We start from the raw sequence: 18923 nt of genomic DNA, 5'->3' as shown, positions 1-18923 counted from the left end.
CGGTTGGGGCTGTGAGAGGCCGGGCAGAATGTGGCGTTGAACTGATGCTGTACACGAAAATGGATACATTACAAAAGTAGTCTTCCATTGAAGCGCTGTCACGCTGTCATGAGCAGGTTGGGGCGAGAGTCTGTGTGTGCTTTGACCCCGGCACCAGCACCCGCAACTCATGGGTTGTCTGCGTCTTTCCTGGTGAGTGTTTGCGCGCTTGTCATGCGCGTCACCACCATGTAGGTCCTGAGTGGGCGGAACTCCTTACGTGGCTGTTGGTTCTCTCTCTTCATGGGTAGAGGATGCGGTGCCGCTGACCCTCGCCCCCCCCTCCCCTAGACGGTTCCAGTGTATCTCGCTTCTCCTCTTCCATTTCTCTCCGGTATCTCATCGGTTCTATTCTCCTATAAAGATGAGCACCTCAGCATATTGCCGTCTGTCTTGTGCAGCTGTGTCGAGACGTGAGTCACCCACGCAGCTGTGGTGGCGTTTCACTAGAATCTTGTTGCGCCTCTTTGATGGCTCCGCCGAGTCCGCAGGCGAAGCGCCAAGGCCGTTCCCACACCTGAAGATGTACGCGCCGGTGTGCCTGGGCACGTTCACAAGTGGGTTGTTGGACGGCGATGTATTTATGGTGGAACGTGCTGGCCAGAGCGAATGCGCAGTCTCTGCCTTCGTGAAATCGGTGATAGGAATGGCGTTGTACGCGACCACGTCGAAGCGATCCGATGTTTCAATCGGCTTGGGAATGCGGAAAACATGACAATTTGAAGTGCGGCATCGGTTGAGGAGCAAAGGCGCCAGAGAGCGAATTATTTCCATAGTGTCATCCTCGACACTGGAGAATTTCCGTGAGCGACTCTTTCGTTAAAAGTCACGTAGTGGTCTTGGTGCACGGTTTGTCGTACTGCTCATCAGCTGGAGAGCCCGACACATTTATGGTACAGAGCGACGTGTCAGCTAGTTGCTACGTATCAGAGACCGCTTTCATGCACCGATCCTTGATCTCGGAAGAGAAGCTCTTCATGCTACTCAGTGATGAGGGGTAACATTGGTGTTTTTGTCTCTCGAGCGTCAAAAGGAGGCGTAGTGAAGTTACGGTGCTCTTCTTCGACGTCCTCAGTCATCTCGAGCTGCCGCCGTTGGCAGCGACAGCGTCCCCAACACAAGGACGGGATTTTTTTTTGTGCGTGTACCGACGGCAGATCAAAACGCGTGATTGTCGTGCGGTCCAGGAGTGTTCTCAGGCTGCCGTTTCTTCGCTCTATTCACATTATCTCCGATACCGTATTTCTGGTCAGTCAAGGAAGCCACGTCTGTCCAGCTGCCCCCCCCCCCACACACACACACACAGCGGCGGCGGCGGTGAGACTTGAGACGACGGGGTCAATATTGGAGCAGAAGACAGAAAAGGATGTCGATGAGCTTATTCGACTCCCTTTTCACCTTTTCAATGAGCGTTAAGGGTGCTCAGGCAGACGACAGGGAAGGGGGGGGGTGATCTTTCTTTTGGCTGTTATCCCGACGGTACGCAGCGTCGACGACTCTTTGCGCAAAAAAAAAGAGATACAGGTTGGACAAGTGGTGCTCATCGATGGTGCCAGACTGTTTTTTTCGGACGCGCCTTTCTCCTACTGCAGCACAAGTGGGCTCTTAACAAGCATAAGGTGCAGCTTGTTAGCTTGGCGACTCGCGGTGGGGGGGGGGCGGGCGGGCTGTGCGCCACTGATGACTATCGAAAAAAATCCATCGGGTTACTCCTTACGCAACAACCTACACGGCAGACGGTGGCATCTTAGGCACCCAGCAGTTGTCTGGGATCAGCTAGCTTGGCGGTTTAGAAGCAGCTTAGCGGTCTTTTTTGGTCTTGAGGGAGCCGACAGGAATGTGGAAGGCGCTGAAGAGCGAGTGGAGGATAGGCGGCTGTTCTAGGAAGTGCCCAGGGCTATAGTTGCGCGAGGCAACGTCGAGGCAGCATGTCATCTTGTTTGTCGCACACTAAGAGCTACATATCTTCGTCTCCGTACAAGAGTGATCACCATATATGGATTCCTCAGTGAATGTGCCAAGTGCTGGAGTCAAAGCGGCATGGTGATTTTTCCCCCGCTCTGTGAGGGGGGTATCATATCCCTGGGCCTACCGCTGCGTGTGTTTGTGTGTGTGTGTGGCGGAGGGCTGTCCGTGGTTGGGTAGACAAAACGAATCCGTGGCTGCCTCATGTTTACATGGCAGTTTCCCTCTTTCCTACTCTCTCTCTCACGCAGTTATCACGCCTTATCCAGTCAGTGGGGTGGTATCTCAATCTAACTTACCGTTTTCTCGTTAGGTCGCTCCCCCGCGTTGCTTCCGGTGCCTATGCGTAATGACGAGGGAAGTGCCTATCGATGCGCACGTTTTTGCAGCTCACCCAGCACCACAAGAAACCTCCACACCTCTCTGCCCCAAACAACATCCAGCGCTGCCTGTATCTTCTTTCACAAGTCAATCCACGTGCAGCTTCTCCTAGGCGCGTTTTTTCCTGGTGTCTTTCAGTGTGTCGGGAGGAGGCCGAGGGTGCAGTGTATCGCCTCTCGAGGGTCTTTGGGGTTGCACTTTCCTTGTAGCGCTTCTCTTGTTTTCTATGGATCTGTCAGGACAGTCCAGGGGTGCAGACAGCAGCTTCAGCTACAGGGGTGCTGCCCTTGTCGTGCCGTCACCGCCGCTGAGTGACTGTTTGTTTTTTTGCTGATCTACCGGCCTCTCGTTCGCGTGCGTCGGGTGTGTTCTTTTTCCCGTCGCGGGCGTTGCGTGGACGGCAACTATAGACAGCAGAGGAGTCTAAAGAGGTGTGCCGTCTACTTGCTCAGCTTCTTCCATGATTCCCCCTTTACTACACCTTTCCGCTTCCTGCTTCCTGTTTTGCACATTGCCGCAGGGAAGTCGATTTTGCTCTATATACACAGACGTAAGCAGGAGTCAATACGGCGCTCATTCAAGCGCACGCGTATAAGCTGCGACTGTTTACCCACATTCAGCACAGAAAATATGAAATTCGGAAAACGCCTCCAAGATGAGGTTGTACAGGAGTGGGCTGAGTCCTACGTCAGTTACAAGCGGCTCAAGCAGCTCATCCATAACTCAGAGCTCCGCGGCAGCGAGTTCATAGATGAGCTCCTCAAAATCGTACAAGAGGAACTCGCGAAGTCAGAGGCCCACTTCCAGCAACTCATGACAGACCTCCAGGAGGAGCATGACAGGCTCATGGAGATGAATCCTGACCTTCCTGCACACCCAGCAGCAAAACCCCAAAAGTTCTACCGCAGAAAGAAGGGTAGCAGCGCCGCTGACGAGCCACCAAACGAGGAGACCGGTCTTATAGCCACCACATCCGTGTCTTTGTGTGAGTCTTCAGTCCATGACGAGGAGTTGACGCCGCATCGTCAGCGCACCGGCTTTGGCGCTCTCCTCAAGCGCCTCTTCTTTCGCCTCATTGGTGACTCTCAAGTGAGGGAGGTGAAGGCCAACACGCTGCGGACGCTGTTTCTCGAGTGGTATTCTAACGCGCATCAGCTGCAGCATTTCGCGGAGCTGAACTTCGAGGCCATCCGTAAGTCCGCCAAGAAACTGAAGAAGCACCGCCGCATGGAAGGGGACTGCACGGCTGCCATCGAGGCCAAGCTCGCGGGATCGCGCCTGGTCACACTCATGCCGCGTCTCCGCAACCTCATGACAAACGTTAGCGTGGACTTTGAGCGCAAGTTCAAGGTGCCATTGGACCAGTACGCCAACGTCGCCTTGTCGCAAGAGTGGCATGCTAATTGGCGCTACATCTTCCTCGGGTCCGCACTCTTCTTGGCGGTGAAGCGGTTGCCGGTGCTAACGGAGGAACCGGCAGCCCACAATTGTCTGGCACTGTTCGTTCTCATCATCACACTGTGGATTACTGAGGCGATTCCGTTCTTCTGCACCGCCATGCTTATTCCTCTTTTCGCTGTCCCTCTGCGCATTGTCGTGGACCCAGCAACGCACACGAGTGCGACAGCGACGGTTGCGTCGCAGATTATCCTGGGTAAGCTGTTCAATCATGTCCAGATTCTCGTCATGGGTGGTCTCACGATCGCCAAGGCCTTCTCGCGCACGAATCTGGAGATGTACGCCGCAAGCATGCTGCATCGGTGGACAGCGCACCGCCCTTCGCTTTACCTCCTTGGTGTAATGTTGTCTAGCTGCCTCTTGTGTGCGTTTGTCTCGAATGTTGCGGCCCCTCTGCTGGTTCTAGGGGTGGTGCAGCGCACGCTTTGGGAGTTTCCAGAGGGGACGAAGGCGCCGCATGGTATTCTCCTTGGCCTTGCCTTTGCTTGCAACATTGGTGGTATGCTATCCCCGATCGCCTCTCCACAGAATGCTGTCGCCATCTCAGCGCTTAGCTTTTACAAAGTATCCTTTGCACAATGGGTTAGCGTCGCACTGCCCGTCGTGCTGTTCAGTGTGGTTGCCGCTTGGGCGGTTGTGCTTCTTGTTTGGCGGCCATTTGCTGATGTTTTGTACATTCCGCTGCAGGTTGTGAACACTGCGGCAGAGGGGCAAGTGTCTTCCGCGACGCGCGTGATAGTGCTTGTGGTGTCGGCTATCACGATCACACTCTGGATCTTTCCGGCGAATCTATTCTTTGGTGACACCGGCATCGTCGCTCTCATTCCAATCGTCGTCTTCTTTGGCATCGGTATCCTCTCAAAGGAAGACTTCAACACGCTCTCTTGGCATCTAATGTTCTTGCTGGCTGGCGGTAACATGTTGGGGCTCTGCGCTCGCGACTCTCGCATGCTCGACATCATCGCCTTGAGTATGAAAGACACGCTGACAAACTCCCCACCGTACCTGACCCTGTTGGTGGTGCTCCTCTCTGTGGGCGTCATTACGACATTTGTCTCCCATACGGTGGCGGCGATGATCTTGCTGCCAATCATTGTAAAGATTGGCTTTCTCATGCCTGAGTCCACCGGTATCATGACTATTACTCCTCAGTCGATGGTTATGCTGGCCGCCTTGATGTGTTCCGGTGCCATGGCATTCCCTATCAGCTCGTTTCCCAACGTAAACTCACTACTGGCCGAGGACTCGAAGGGCAAGCTATACCTGCGAGCGAAAGATTTTCTCTTTTGCGGTACAGTGATTACGTTGGTGTTTACAGTGTGTCTTGTGACGTGGATGGTACCCCTCACCAACTACGTGCTCCCCTCTGACCATAGGGAGGGGCACGGCGCAAACGGTGTGACGGGATTTCGCACGCCAGAAGCGTGAAGCCGAAGGCGTATGGGAGCGTGCAAGCAAGGCTTCAGGAGAGGAGTACCCCGGCGTCGATTTGACTTCCATGCGCAGGCGGACAGAGTGAGGGCTCGCAAGGGTGTGGAAGGAAACCATTCGCTATTTTGTCTGCTTTTTGCATGTGGGGGGGGGGAGAAGGATGCCGCCTCGTGAATTCTTCTGAAAGACTCATCCCACCTTTTACCCCTGCGGCCCTTCCCTGGAGTTTTGCCCGCAACCTGCCCTTCCGCTTTCGCTCTTTTCGTGTGTGCTTTCTCCGTCTCTCACCTCAGTCGACATAACAGGCGCACTCGGTAGCATTTCATTGCTGTCGGCGCGTTGGGTCTCCCCAGTTCTCTAACTGCATCACTGTACCCTATGTTTTCTTTCTGTTTTCCTATTATGATCAGGAGCTGCAGTAGTGTCGTGGCTAGATCTATGCCCACTGCAAGGGGGGGGGGAGGGGGAGGCAGCGGTCTCACACTTGTGTGCGTAGATGTCGCGTGTGTGCACGCGCCTGGTGTGCGAGACACTGACACTTATCGTTTATGGAATTTCACCCCGCAGCAGCTCCTCGTTTCCAGAGTCTGCTGTTGTGGTGTTGTACTTTTGAATTTACCAGCTCTCTATCCTTTGCTCATCCGCTCGTGTCTCTTTTGTGGCCTGAGGGGGCACAAGTGGCGCATTCTCGTGGCTACTAGCGTGGTTTCCTCCTCGTCATCCCTTTCCTGATTTGTGTGTGGAGGAAGGTCGCTCTGGTGTCCCTTCGCGCCACGGCTGCGCACTTTCTGGGGGGAGGGGGTTCTTCGCCATACGGGCTCAGCTACGATTGGTTGCACTTCATGCAGGAGCGGTTTAACTGCCCCGTCTTGAACTGCTTAGCATACGATGAGAGTGCGAGAGACGAAAGCAGGCTGCGCACTCTGCTGTCTCCCGCCCTTCTTCATGCCTGACTTCCTCCGTGTCCCTTCGCTCATTTTGGCAGGTTTCCTTCCCCTTTTTTCTCGCTTCTCGGTCTTCTTTCCGGTTCCACCGCAGTGCCATCTCGGTACCGCGCACACCCACTCTTTTCTACTCGTCTTTTTTCCGGTTCTGGCGCCACAGTGCGTATGTACATGCCTATACTTTCTTGGGAGTGAAACAGACGATGGAGTCATACGAAACGTACGCTCGTCTCCAGAGGTTGCCAAAGGGCACGGAATTTCCCGAGTTGGTGCTTCGCTGCACCGTCGTGGCCGCCATTCCATTTCGCGTATGCGAATTTGGGGACGACAAAGTGTTCACGGTCATTGGCTCTGTAGCACCATGCACTTCTGACGCCGGTGCCGTCGCCAAGAAGACGCCATTGCGAATTAACTTCTACAACTCATGGGGAGCTGCCGCATCCTTCCTGGACCCCGGCGATGTTATCTTGTTGCAAGGGTTTTCTATCTTAAATGTACCGCCGTATGCAAGTGGCAGCAGAGCCGAAAGATTGAAGTCAGATCCCATGCCGATATTCGTGCGTCCAATCCAAAGCAAAAGTACTCTGCGTGTGCTCCAAAAAGGCGAGAAGGGGCTCGTGATGGAAGTCTCTGTCACCCCAGACGACTTGGACAGCTTTTCCGTGCGGGGTCTGCCTGTATCGGACACCATAAATCATACCTACGCGCGCACGTGTTGGGGTTGGGAAGCGGCGTCTCATTGATGGCAAGCACAGTGTGTGTGAGTGCCGCGCACCTGTGCAGCTTTTTTTTTGTCCACTATACCAGGAGCATCATGGAGATAAGGGAAGGAGGGACAAACATTTACGTCTGCTCCGCCCGCTCGACAGCATGAAGATGTCAGACGCGAATGCGCTCTCGCGACACTTTTTGGGTCCCTTTTCAAATTTAGATCAAAATGCCACCGTTGGACTCTCCCCCATGTGACATCTCTATACACCTTATCTGGCTATTCGCACTCGAATTGTGCGGTTCTTTCTCGCCTTTTTTTTTCGCTGTATACCGCGCATATTTCGTTTTTACTCCCTCCCCCCCCCCTCCCGCCCGCCCGTGTCGGTCTTGTGAGGCTGCGTCAGGGTTCGGTGCTCATTGTGAGTCACTTCTTTTGTACAGCTCCGTTTCTTCTGTCACGTTAGTATTCCTATTTTTTTTGCCCCCACCCATCCAAGAGCGAACGTGAAGATGATTATCGATCCCAGATGGGCGGAGACGAATGGGAAGGTAATGGAAGTAATGTAATGAAATGAAGCTCGGCGTGTGTTGCCCTCGGCGACGAGTGTCACAATCCCATCCTTGTTCTATGGCAGCGCTTTTTTTTTGCTCCCCAAAGGTCACGAGGAGGTGACGATGTCTCTTCAAGCGCGGTACGTGGTTGCAGAGATATCTAAAAGTCCGGGGCTCCACTGACATTCACCCAATGCAGCTTCGCTCTCTTCACCTTCTTTAAACTATCTCAGTTCCTTTGCTTGTCATCGGAATCCCCCCCCCTCCCATCTCCCTCCTGATTCTTGCCCCTGTATCTACTACCAACGCCTATCTATGCGATATGTCTGTCACTCACGGTAGTCGCGTCACCTCAGCATAATCTGTGCGCTTGGGAGAGTGCACGATGCGTATCAGAGTGGTCGATGTAAAGGAGTATTTTCCCCTCTTTTACCTGGTCCCCGGGCTCAAAAGTTGACTCGGTGCCTGAAGCGCAGGATACCCCATACCTCTGCCTGCCCGCTCGTTTTCTCCTGTCTATCAATTCGAGGAGAACACACCTGTAGTCAAAGACATGAAAGAAATTAGTCGATCTGCACGGCCTGCAAAAGGTTCACTTGTCAGGCAACCTACAGATCTCGTGTGTGTGCACACAAACTCACGCTCGCACGTATTGACATAGACCAGCCCACTCCTTTAGACACCAGCTTTCGTTCTCTCTGTGAAGGTGGTACGACCTCCATATGGCCACCAAAGTGCTATCGTTGCTGACGCAAAACTTGGCGAACAACCCAACGGCTTTCCCGGACATCGGAACTGTAAGCCACGATGAGGGCGACGCTCTCATTGTTATCTTTTTGTCCCTGGCAATTGTACTCCTCACGATCGGTACATGCGTCTTCGTGAGGCTGTGCAGATCACGTGGAAACGCACCGTGCCGGTACACTGGCACTGCGCGACGCTGCACAGCTCCCTCTCCGCGTGCTGGTGACGATTTTATCGGGTGCAATGAAGGAGATTTAAGCGGTCGTTCTCAAGGTCCCTCTCAGCCTTCCACGCACGACATCTGAGAGTGGCGAGAGGGAGGGGAGGAAAGGGTAGAGCCACCAAGAAGGGCATCCGGAGGTGGGAACGTTATTACTCGGCGCCAAATACTAGAAGAGCGAGTGCTTGTGCTCGTATCTATCAACCATTTTTTGTTTCACGCACCCTCTGCGGCGCTGCTGTGTGAAATTCGTCTGGCAGTTGAAGCATGCGGGTGTTCATGACAGTTTTCTTCACCCTGCCACAGCTCGCATCCCAAGTGGTGCCGCCTCCGTTGTGTTGCGCACTAGGGCCCGCGACGCACGTGGTAGCCAGCATACGGCGTCTCGGTCGCCTCAACCCGTGAGGGTTTCTTCATCCACCCAATTCATAAATCCAGTGTGTAAAGGAATCGTTCCCCCCCCCCTCTTTCGAACGCACAGTCTTGTATCTCCGTACAGGCGGTCACGTCGCGCGCATTGTGTTTGCCTCCTTCCCAGCTTGATGAACTTTCCTCCCCCCTCCCCCCCCCTCCCCCCTCATACGACCCTGACTGTTTCTCTTTGTATGTGGAAACGTCGCGCTCATCTGCGCTTTGCTCCACCGCCGTAGATCACGCTTACCTCAAGTTCACCACCACTAGCAAATATTGTCGTTTTTTTATATAAAACCGGCTTACGTCTTTCCACGTGCTGTTCTGTCCGCACTTTTTTCTCATTGTCGTCACCGTGTTTTTATTTCCGTCCCGCTGCTGATTCTGATCGATTTCACACATCATCATCAACGCTCCCATACGTCCGCGCCCCCCCCCCTCCCCCAACACACACACACACACACACACACAAAGGTACTCACAGGTTCGCCATGATCTCAACCGGCTTCCCGTATGCGTCTGCGGAGGACTTCATTGCGAAGTGCATCACTGCCCGCGACCCACATCAGCCCGAGTTCGAACAAGCTGTCCGTGAGGTGATGACGTCGCTCTGGCCATTCTTGCAGAAAAACCCCAAGTACGTTGCAAATGGCCTACTGGAGCGCCTCGTGGAGCCGGAGCGCGTAATTCAATTCCGCGTCCCATGGGTGGATGACAAGGGTCTCACCCACGTCAACCGCGCTTTCCGCGTTCAGTTCAACTCTGCCATCGGTCCCTACAAGGGCGGGATGCGATTTCACCCCTCCGTCAACCTATCGATTCTGAAGTTCCTTGGTTTTGAGCAGATTTTCAAGAACTCATTGACTACACTCCCCATGGGCGGCGGCAAAGGTGGGTCCGACTTCGACCCCAAGGGCAAGAGTGACGGGGAGGTGATGCGCTTCTGCCAGTCACTCATGACCGAGCTTCACCGCCACATCGGTGCCGACACCGACGTGCCGGCCGGCGACATCGGCGTCGGTGGTCGTGAAGTGGGCTACATGAACGGTATGTACTGGAAGCTCAAGAACACGAACGAGTGCACCTTTACTGGTAAGGGCCTTGCTTATCAGGGCAGTGCAATCCGCCCCGAGGCTACGGGGTACGGCCTCGTATATTTCACAAAGTCGATGCTGGAGCGCGTCAATGACTCTCTCAACGGAAAGACGGTTCTCGTATCGGGTGCCGGTAACGTTGCGCAATACGCGATTCAGAAGTGCTTGGAGCTTGGTGCAAAGGTCCTGACGGCTTCAGACTCGAAGGGCTACATATACGACAAAGACGGGTTTAACCGTGAGAGATTGGCAAAACTCATGGAGGTGAAGAACCAGCGTCGTGGCACCCTAGAGGAGTACGCTAAAGAGGTTGGCGTCACGTACGTGGCGGGCCAGCGTCCGTGGAGTCTCAAGGCCGACATCGCCTTGCCGTGCGCCACGCAGAACGAGATCGAGGCCGCTGACGCCACGGCGATGGTGTCGAACGGCGTTAAACTCGTCGCTGAGGGTGCCAATATGCCCACAACGGAGGAGGCAACACGCATCTTCCACGAGGCGGGTGTAATGTTCGCCCCTGGCAAGGCCTCCAATGCCGGTGGTGTGGCTATATCCGGCCTCGAGATGTCGCAGAACGCGGCACGCCTGTCGTGGTGCGCCGAAGAAGTCGACAGCCGCCTGCGCAGCATCATGACCAGCATCCATAACTCTTGCGTGCAGTATGGCGAGAAGAATGGCAAGGTGAACTACGTGGACGGCGCGAACATCGCAGGTTTCGTGAAAGTTGCTGATGCTATGCTGGCTCTTGGTGTCGTCTAGTTCACCGCTGTGCCGCCAGGGTGAGAGGGAGATGACCCAATAAGAGTACAGACGAAGAAGTAGGCTTGGTGTGTGTGCCAGTGCGTCTCTCTTTTTTAAATTCCACACGTCTTTCCCCCGCACCCATCCCCAATCCTCAAAAGCATAAAATGCACCGGGGAGGAAGCCAAAACGATGTGGCCGTCTGTTGGGTATCCGTTGCCTCCCAGCACCCATTTTATTCTTGTTTACATCTTTTTTTTTTATCCTGGACACAAACGTCATGCACCAGCCGTTTATACACGTGACGCTGTGCCCCTTCCTCCTCCTCCTCCTCCTCCGGCCTTGTCCTCTTCCCTTCTCTGTCGCTTTACTGCCATTTTTTTTTCTTGCCAGTGTACACTAAGGGGCAAAAGAAAAATAAAAAGACTACGGCCCAACGAAAACGTGCCCAAGTCAGCGGTAGCGTCATATCCATATATTCGTACATGAACATGCCAAAACAACAACAGGTATTTGCTCATGGGATCACTGGTACCACCTAAATAAAGACATACACCTCTTGCAATGATCACACGTGCGCGGAGGCCAACCAGGCTCTCGTTAACACAGGCAGGTCATCTCGGAAACGCGTTGGCATGAGTAGGAAGGCCATCTTCGACGATTATCATTGCAATGCATTGACCAAGGTGGATGAATAATGTATAATCTATTGAAGCAGCGACAGAAGGCCGCAATGCATCGTTGAGATTGGTGTCGCTAGTTGTGAAAGCGTTGTCGCCCGCTTGATGCGCACGCGTCTAGGCGTGTGAGGGTGTACGAGTGGATGACTCTCTGTGCGTGAGTCCGCATTACATTACCTTTCCCGTTCGTTTTACTTTTTTTTAAAAACGCGTGCTTTATATATTTATATTTATATTTACATTTATATCGACATATATTTGACCCTCCCCCTTTTTTTTGTTGTTTTGCGTCCTCTTCTCTTTTTCATTTGGTCTGCCTTTTTTTGTCTCTCTGTCCCTCCCCCTCCCCCCTGCCCTACCTAACAGACTTTCGGCGTACGTGTGCGTTTACGGCATGCAGAGAAAAAACGACAAACAAAAAAATGTGAAACATTTGCAGGGTGTATCCATGAAGCATCGATGACAGCGGCGGCGTACAACTGTTACACTGTTGGTCTGCGAGTGTGGATTAGCATCTGCTCGGAGTGGCGTCAAAAAAAAAGTTGGCTGGTTTAGAGGCCCAGTTTTTTGCTCGGCGGGTGCTCGCGCGCGCGTACACACACACACACACACAGCAACGCCCAGGACCTCATTCATGCTTTTGCACCAACCGCACACGATGTGGGGATGTTGAACCGTCTTCTGTGGGTGGAGAAAGAGGTCCGGCGGGGGGAGGGGGGGGGGGAGAAGGTTCGTGACTGCGAGGACACGCGCCCACGCTTTTCTCCATTGCCCTCTTTTTTTTTTTTGTGCTGTACCCCAGCGAAGGCAGCGGTAAGGACACTGTCATCCTTTTCTGCGATGGCAGGATTTCCCGCCCTAGCTGGGAAGGCGGGGTGGGCGGAGGTTCGGCAGAGCAAAGGGACATAACATTTGACTTGTCTTGCTCATCCACTCGCCTTTGTTATACCCGCGTCTGTGTGTTTTGGCTGGTTTGAGTGTCGCGTCGCGTCATGTTGCCCCTCTTTTCTCCCCCGGCACCCCCGTCTGCAATAATTTTTCAAGTTTTTTCATAAAGATTACTTGGCCTTCTTTTGATTGATGCTTCCCATCAAAAAAAAAGATGGGATGGAAGTGAAGCCACACAGGCAGAGAAAAGACGTAGCCGCACCAGCAACATGGTGTGTAGGGGATTATGTTATCCCTCCCATACACCGCCGTCTACGCACACTTGCTGCTTCCTCTAGGGAGTTTCTCTGAGGCGGACGTGGTCATGTGCGCGTCTGTGTGTAAGCACACTTTCGCCCTGCGTGTCTGTCGACGGGTTTCTACGCACTTGTATACACCTGTGTTTGTTTGTGTGTGCGCGTGCTTCTTCTAAACGTCGGGTTGAGGCGTGAACGCGGGATTATTGGAGAGTATCGTACTATATATGAGGATGTATATGAAGTCCTCGCTTATGTGTTCATGCAGTTGTGTTTGGGTGCATCGACTCGCACGGGAGAGGGCTTTGACCTCTCCCCACTCTGACGCCCGGTCACATATATACAAGAGCGACCTCTGAGTGTGGAATGCGATGTTGGTGCGTGACCAACACCCCACACTCGCATGCATAAACACGCCTTTCTCCCGCCTGCCGCCCCCTCTTTTTTTTGTTTGTTTCAAATGCTGTCACGTCTTCCCACTCCACGCCAATATTCAGTCCCCTCCCCATATCATCTGATTCTATTACCACGATCGCATGTTTTTCCCCCTTTTTCTGCGACTGCCTTCACTGTCCAACTTCTCATCTCCCTGGTGCTCTTCATTCCCTTCTCTGCCTGGGCTTTCTCTGCTTTAGTTCCGATCTCCGTCTTCTTTTTTTGTCTATCGGCTAGCAGCTGGATGTGATTATTGAACTGTCGAACCCCTTCTCCTCTATTCCCCTTCCTCTCACTTTTCCCAGCTGTCTTCACGTTTTTTCTCAAGTCTCCTCGCTGGGATGCTTCCGATTACCTCCGCCGGGCTGGATCCCCACTATACCACGAATTCGTGATTCTCGGGGAGAAAAAGAGTGTCCGGTGGTGCATGCGAAAGGAGGGTGGGGGGGGGGGGTGGGTCCTCATCAATTGAAGGGAGACGAATGGAAAAATAAGGATGGAAAGGAGCAGAGCTACACATCAACTACCCTTTAGTGCTCTCTCTTTCTCGCCTCACCTTGCACTGGGACGCGTATTTCCATACATTGGCGTGTTCACAGAGCAGTCCAATCAAATACACTGTGTGTATTCATCCAGGCGTCTCGCTGTGTGTGCCCCCCTTCCCTCCCCGATTTTGGCTTTCACCAATTTTTTTTTCACCGATATTTTCATTTTTGTCTCTCTTGTACATTTCCGTTTACAGGCGCACAGGTAAGCGTGTCACAGAAGACGTTTTGTTTTGCTCCCGCTCTCGAGAACAAGAAGCAAAAAGAATAAATGAGTGTGGAAATGAAATGCTGCTCAGATGCCAGCAGAAGTGGACGAGTGAATGTTGTATGAGCTCCACAGCAGCTGGATTGGGGGAAGAATACATATATATATATATACACATATATTGAAGTAAAAGAGGTGACCAGTATTACCCAGCTGTGGTGCTTTGGAACCGCGTAGTGCATCACACAAATTGCGGGAAACATGCTGCACTCCATATTTGGCGGTGCGACACACCGAGTCCAGTGATGAGAGATACGGCGTAGACTTACAGTGTGCGAGGCCGGATGCAGGCAGTCTCGGACTCGGTGTGTGTGCCAATACAGTCGTTGTACTCTTCGCCTTTCAGGTTTACCCTGTGCATATATGCATTGGTTCTCTCTCTCTCTTACTGGCCTCTTTTCTCCTTTCCGGGCGCGCCTTACGGTCGAGGAGTGCGGCGAAGGTATTGTCGCGGCTTCTCTTTTGCATTCAAGTGCGCTCGCACGATACGCGGACGGTCCCCATTCTATCAAAGGCCTTGACAGGGAAGCCCCCCGCCCTTTGGTTTGTGCTGCTCCACAAACCTCAGACTATTGTGAACTTGTGCCTGAGCATGCCTTTGCCCTCTTGCTCTTCTCAGACTCCATCGTCGATTCGGTGCCGCCATGACAACTATCTCTGCTGAGGAGGCCCGGGTGCGGCAGTCCATTGTCAATTGTGCAGTCGATCACTATGAGTTGCTGACGAACGCACAGGCGGCAAATGTGGCGGCCGCGTCGCTCTTGAGCAGTGCTGAAGACACTACCAAGGTGCTGACAGCATCCTTGCACACACTACACTCCTGGTCGCAGCTTCTCCAGCATGCCGGTCAGTCTTGGCGGCAAGAAAAAGCGCAGTTGCACAGCGCTGTCATGAACCACCAGAAGATCGTGGCTCTCATGGAGTCACCTGCCTTGGTGGAGGAGTGCGTGCGGCGCATGATGTTCCACGAGGCACTTCTCATATTCGAGCACGTCCTGATGTTGTGTCAGCACATGAGCGACGTGTACGTCTTTCAGAGACTGCAGGAGGAGATGGTGGACACAATGGAGGTGGTGGTGGACGCGCATGTGCTGCCGATGCTGTCTGGTGCACTGACAGTAGACACAGCCTACAAGGCCGTCTCACTCCTTCGCCGGCTTGGTGGATCCCCGGCCTCGCTGCGTGCACTTTTCTTGCGCAGCCGCGCTGCCTACATCCGTCAGCTGTTGCAAGAGGCTGAATCCAGCGTGATTCCCTACTCCCTCATCCTCAAGTATCTTACTGTGTATAAAATGAACGTGAGCGAGGTGGCACTCCAGTACAAAGCCTGCTTTCCATCCAACACCGAGGCACAGCAGCGAGAGACGACGGAGGAGCTGAGCCTGTGGTACCAGGAGCAGGCGCACATGTTCGTGCATCTCATGGGGGCGGCACTCCAGCAGCTGCACAACGGCTCTGAGCTGGCGCTCGTAGTGCAACAGTGCAGCAGCTGTGCAAGTGCATGCGCGCGAGTGCACGCGGATCTTCTGGGGCTTCTGGGCAGCATGCTTGTGCAGAAGGTGCAGAGCCTTTTCTCTGACGGGATGCGGCAGGCCTGTACCACGTATCGGGCTGCGATGCAGACTTCTTCGTGGCGGGTTTCTGTATACTGTGACAGCACAGTGTTGACCTCTGCTACGGTGATCGAAACTCCCCTGACCACTAGCGATACGCCACCCGTCCAGTTGGCGCAGTGGCTACCGCTGGCGTACGCCCTCAACGGGATACTCTCTTCCTTCAACACCATTCGAAAGTGTCTTTTACCCGGGGTGGAGGCGTCGTGTGGGGAGGAGGTGCGCGAGCTGGTGTGGGAGGTGGGGCAGGACATGCTGAATGACGCACCTATGCTTGACACAATGTACGGTGCTGAGCGGACTGTGTTCGTGACCTTTGTGAAGGCCTTCAAACGGATGTGGTACCCATATGTGCTTCACCTCGTCGGCCGCCTTCTCGGTCCTCAGCACCGCGAGGACTTGGAGGACCGCACACAGACTCTGATGCGCGACATCGAGGAGCTTCTGTATGCGATCGAGCCACCATCGGCGGTGTCGGCTGCAGCAGACGTGAGCTCTGCAGCTGAGGGACCTGCACAGCCGCCTGCGGAAAGGACACAAGACTTCACTGGTGTTGCTTTTGAGAAAGGTTTGGCGCTGTCAGCGACGAGCGTGCCCGAATCGTTCTAAGCCGAAGAACCCTTTGACCGTTAGTGCACTATCGGTGTACCGAGCTGTCCTCACTAGGCATGGGAGACATGATGTCCACTGCCTATCTCGGGGATTTCTTCTGGGGTACTAGGCGAGGCGGTGGATCCTAAGGTCGGCCGGGAAAGGATCTCGGTGGCCATGCTCTTAGTCGCGGTATATGGGCGTGTCTGGGACAACTACAACGATGACACCACTGAGGGTACGGGTAGTGGTGGTGGTGGTGGTGGCCGATTGGAGCCTTCCTCCGATTTTGTTGTTGGGGCTCTCCAGGAACGGAGTCGCCTACTTTTTTGACAGAGCGATACTCCCTGTCAGAGATGTACACGCTCAGAAGAGGGCGGAACGCCCCCGTGACCACAGACTTATAGCAGCGTCTCATACGTCGCCGCACATGACAGCAAATCATCGGGCCGCGCCTCCTCTCTGCGCATCCACTGGGATGGGGTAGATGAGAATAGCAACCCCCCCCCCCCCCCCCATTACGCACACGCGAACATGACGCTGAACGCGGTCCGTATAAGTCCGTGGCATGCGACTCACGCAAGCCTACCTTCTTGGGGGGGGGGGAAGGAGTATTGAAAGAGTTCGAGGAAGGCGGAGAGAAGACCGCAGGTTGTATGACTCAAATCCAAGACGGAGGCGGTCTCTCTTGTGGATGACTGGAGTGTGTTGCGGTAGTCTTGCAAGGGCACATGGACTGTGTGGCTGTGCTTGTGCGCACATATTCATTGACGTGCTCATCATCGGATAGCCATGTTTTTGAAACAACAACAAAAGGCATCTGCATTTCCAGAAGGCAGGCGTCCGTTTAAAGTGAGCGAGTCAAAAGGGCTCGTCGGAAGTATGTGTGTCTTGTGTCTTGTCTCTGTTTGTTTCTCTCGCGCATCCCCACGCTGTTTTGTATTGCGGGCACGTGCGAATTCTGGAGGCCAAATACTACTGGAAATGAGCCACGTGGAGCGTTGTACCGACGGCAGTGAGTCGTCCCAACGCACACCTGCAGCCTTCGCTGCAGGGGTACGCAGACTGCTAGCCCAGGCACGGATCTCGCAGGGGGGGGGGTGCTTCAGGGCTGGTTGTGTAGCTACAGCGTTGCTTTGCAGCTGGTCGGCGCTCGTCTGACCTCGTGGAGCCATTTGGCAGCGATGTAAAACACACGCACGCACACTGTTCATACTGCCTTTGCGTTGGCCTTCAAATTTGTTTTCACCCTCTTTTTTTTCCTCCCCTGCCATCACGCCTATCTCTCCCGACTTTCTGTGGCGGACGTGCACATCCGTAGAGAGGCCATGTCACTCACCCATAATTCTGCCCTCACCATGCAGGTGCCCCCACTGCAGAGTGAGAAAGCTTCATCAGCGGACAGCCTGGCAGATATCATCCAGCAGGTGTATACGCAGCAGTATATAGAAGCGCGCCATCAGTACAAGGCATCTCATGCGCGCTTTAGTGGCCGCGTGAAGCGGCCGCCTCCTTCGTTTTTGGAACGATACTGTCGAGATGCTCTTCACGATTTATCTTTTTACACGAGCGCCAGCAATGCGGAAGAGGCGTGTCCGCCGTTGGAGTGCACGCACGGCCCGCGTCGCATCGGTCTGCACTCGGTGAATTACGAGCTTCGTCGTCTTGCGCAGCAGCGGATGCTTGATGCACACGCGAGCATGAAACCGACTGCAGATAATATCGCTGCACTTCTTGTGGCGCAAGAGGCAGCTGAGTACGCCGACCTACTGACCCTCGAGGCGGCGTCCTTCATGGACGTCGCACGGGTCTACTACAACAATGTTTTGGGGGTCAGCTGCAACGTCGAGTGGCTCGAGAAGAAGGCTCGGCAGGACTTCGAGGACGAGCACAACCATGCCACGATGGTCTTGCTTGCCCAGCTGCGCGAGGAATTATGGTTGGCGCAGCAGCGACTTTTCTTGCGAGCACTGGGATTGTGCCCGGAGGCCCTGCCGCATGTTGCACAGCTGCGCCTCATGGCCACAGAGGCTGATGCGCTGCGTATGTCTGAGGTCCCCTCACTAGACAGCCGTGAAGCATTGCCGCTGTGGCACCGTGTGTGCGCCATTCGAAGTGAAACGGAAAGCGAAGAGGACATCTCATTCAGGCGAATGGTTTTGGCGTGCGTCGTGCAGGCCCATACCCTCCAAGGGGGGTACCTGCGGTATGACACCGTCTCTGGCCACCTGCGGCGCACGTACCGGGAGACTCCGTCATACATGAAGGATGCCATTGAGTATGCCTTGCAGTTCGAGACTTTCGCCGTAATCGTGGAGGAGGAGGCGCAGCGTATGCGGATCATAGAGGAGGTGGAAGAGGCCTACGACGTTCTCGCTGCAGAGGTCACCTTCGATGTTGACGGCGATGAGAGCTCCTCTTCTCCAATTGCCGGTATCACCACCTCTGCAACGTAGCGTGAAGCTGATCAGCAAAGCGCAGAGGCCTAATGGAGTGCAGCGGGGGCTCCACTACAACCACAAGGACACATCAACAAAGGGGGAAATAGGACGGGGAAGACGTGCAACACACGCCTCGCACAACAATATATATATATATGCGCCTCTCAACAGTGTGTTTCATCGATGTACTAATAGTGAGAGCACATGCTAAGTTTGCTTTCCCTGCTTTTGTTTGCGCGGCGCTGGCTTTTCCTGCGATGTACGGTCTTTTCATCTCCTCTTTACTTTCATTTATCAGCTGGAGTACCCTGATGTGTGCGTCTGTATGTCAGTATAGGTGCCGCGTGTACTACACAAACAGCGACTGCAAGAGACAGTGGGGGGCGAGGGAATCAGAGAGAAACCTGAGTGGAGATGCGAGAACCCAAACTATGTAACCGCATGCATCTCCCGGATGTACCCTTAGTGCACTCCCCCT

At 54.1% G+C, this 18923-nt stretch overlaps 6 protein-coding genes across 6 annotated transcripts; all 6 read left to right on the top strand.

Moving 5' to 3' along the window:
* Positions 1 to 3015: 3015 nt before the first annotated feature.
* On the top strand, positions 3016 to 5271 carry JKF63_03730 (uncharacterized protein; the record flags this gene model as incomplete). The annotated part of the gene is made up of 1 exon (XM_067899729.1): positions 3016 to 5271. The coding sequence occupies one exon, from the start codon at positions 3016 to 3018 to the stop codon at positions 5269 to 5271; it is 2256 nt and encodes a 751-aa protein (XP_067755968.1).
* A 1150-nt stretch (positions 5272 to 6421) lies between these two features.
* On the top strand, positions 6422 to 6961 carry JKF63_03729 (uncharacterized protein; the record flags this gene model as incomplete). The annotated part of the gene is made up of 1 exon (XM_067899728.1): positions 6422 to 6961. One exon carries the CDS (start codon positions 6422 to 6424, stop codon positions 6959 to 6961), a length of 540 nt encoding a protein of 179 aa, XP_067755967.1.
* Positions 6962 to 8203: 1242 nt separating this feature from the next.
* On the top strand, positions 8204 to 8530 carry JKF63_03728 (uncharacterized protein; the record flags this gene model as incomplete). Its single annotated transcript, XM_067899727.1, has 1 exon — positions 8204 to 8530. The coding sequence occupies one exon, from the start codon at positions 8204 to 8206 to the stop codon at positions 8528 to 8530; it is 327 nt and encodes a 108-aa protein (XP_067755966.1).
* An 817-nt stretch (positions 8531 to 9347) lies between these two features.
* Positions 9348 to 10706, top strand: JKF63_03727 (uncharacterized protein; the record flags this gene model as incomplete). The annotated part of the gene is made up of 1 exon (XM_067899726.1): positions 9348 to 10706. The coding sequence occupies one exon, from the start codon at positions 9348 to 9350 to the stop codon at positions 10704 to 10706; it is 1359 nt and encodes a 452-aa protein (XP_067755965.1).
* A 3738-nt stretch (positions 10707 to 14444) lies between these two features.
* Positions 14445 to 16022, top strand: JKF63_03726 (uncharacterized protein; the record flags this gene model as incomplete). Its single annotated transcript, XM_067899725.1, has 1 exon — positions 14445 to 16022. One exon carries the CDS (start codon positions 14445 to 14447, stop codon positions 16020 to 16022), a length of 1578 nt encoding a protein of 525 aa, XP_067755964.1.
* A 1310-nt stretch (positions 16023 to 17332) lies between these two features.
* Positions 17333 to 18460, top strand: JKF63_03725 (uncharacterized protein; the record flags this gene model as incomplete). The annotated part of the gene is made up of 1 exon (XM_067899724.1): positions 17333 to 18460. One exon carries the CDS (start codon positions 17333 to 17335, stop codon positions 18458 to 18460), a length of 1128 nt encoding a protein of 375 aa, XP_067755963.1.
* Positions 18461 to 18923: the final 463 nt, after the last annotated feature.

The sequence above is a fragment of the Porcisia hertigi genome, chromosome 28 (genome assembly GCF_017918235.1).
Source record: "Porcisia hertigi strain C119 chromosome 28, whole genome shotgun sequence".
Classification (NCBI taxonomy): Eukaryota; Euglenozoa; class Kinetoplastea; order Trypanosomatida; family Trypanosomatidae; genus Porcisia; species Porcisia hertigi.
The sequence above is the reverse complement of the archived record's forward strand: the minus strand, read 5'-3'. Positions and strand labels throughout refer to the sequence as shown.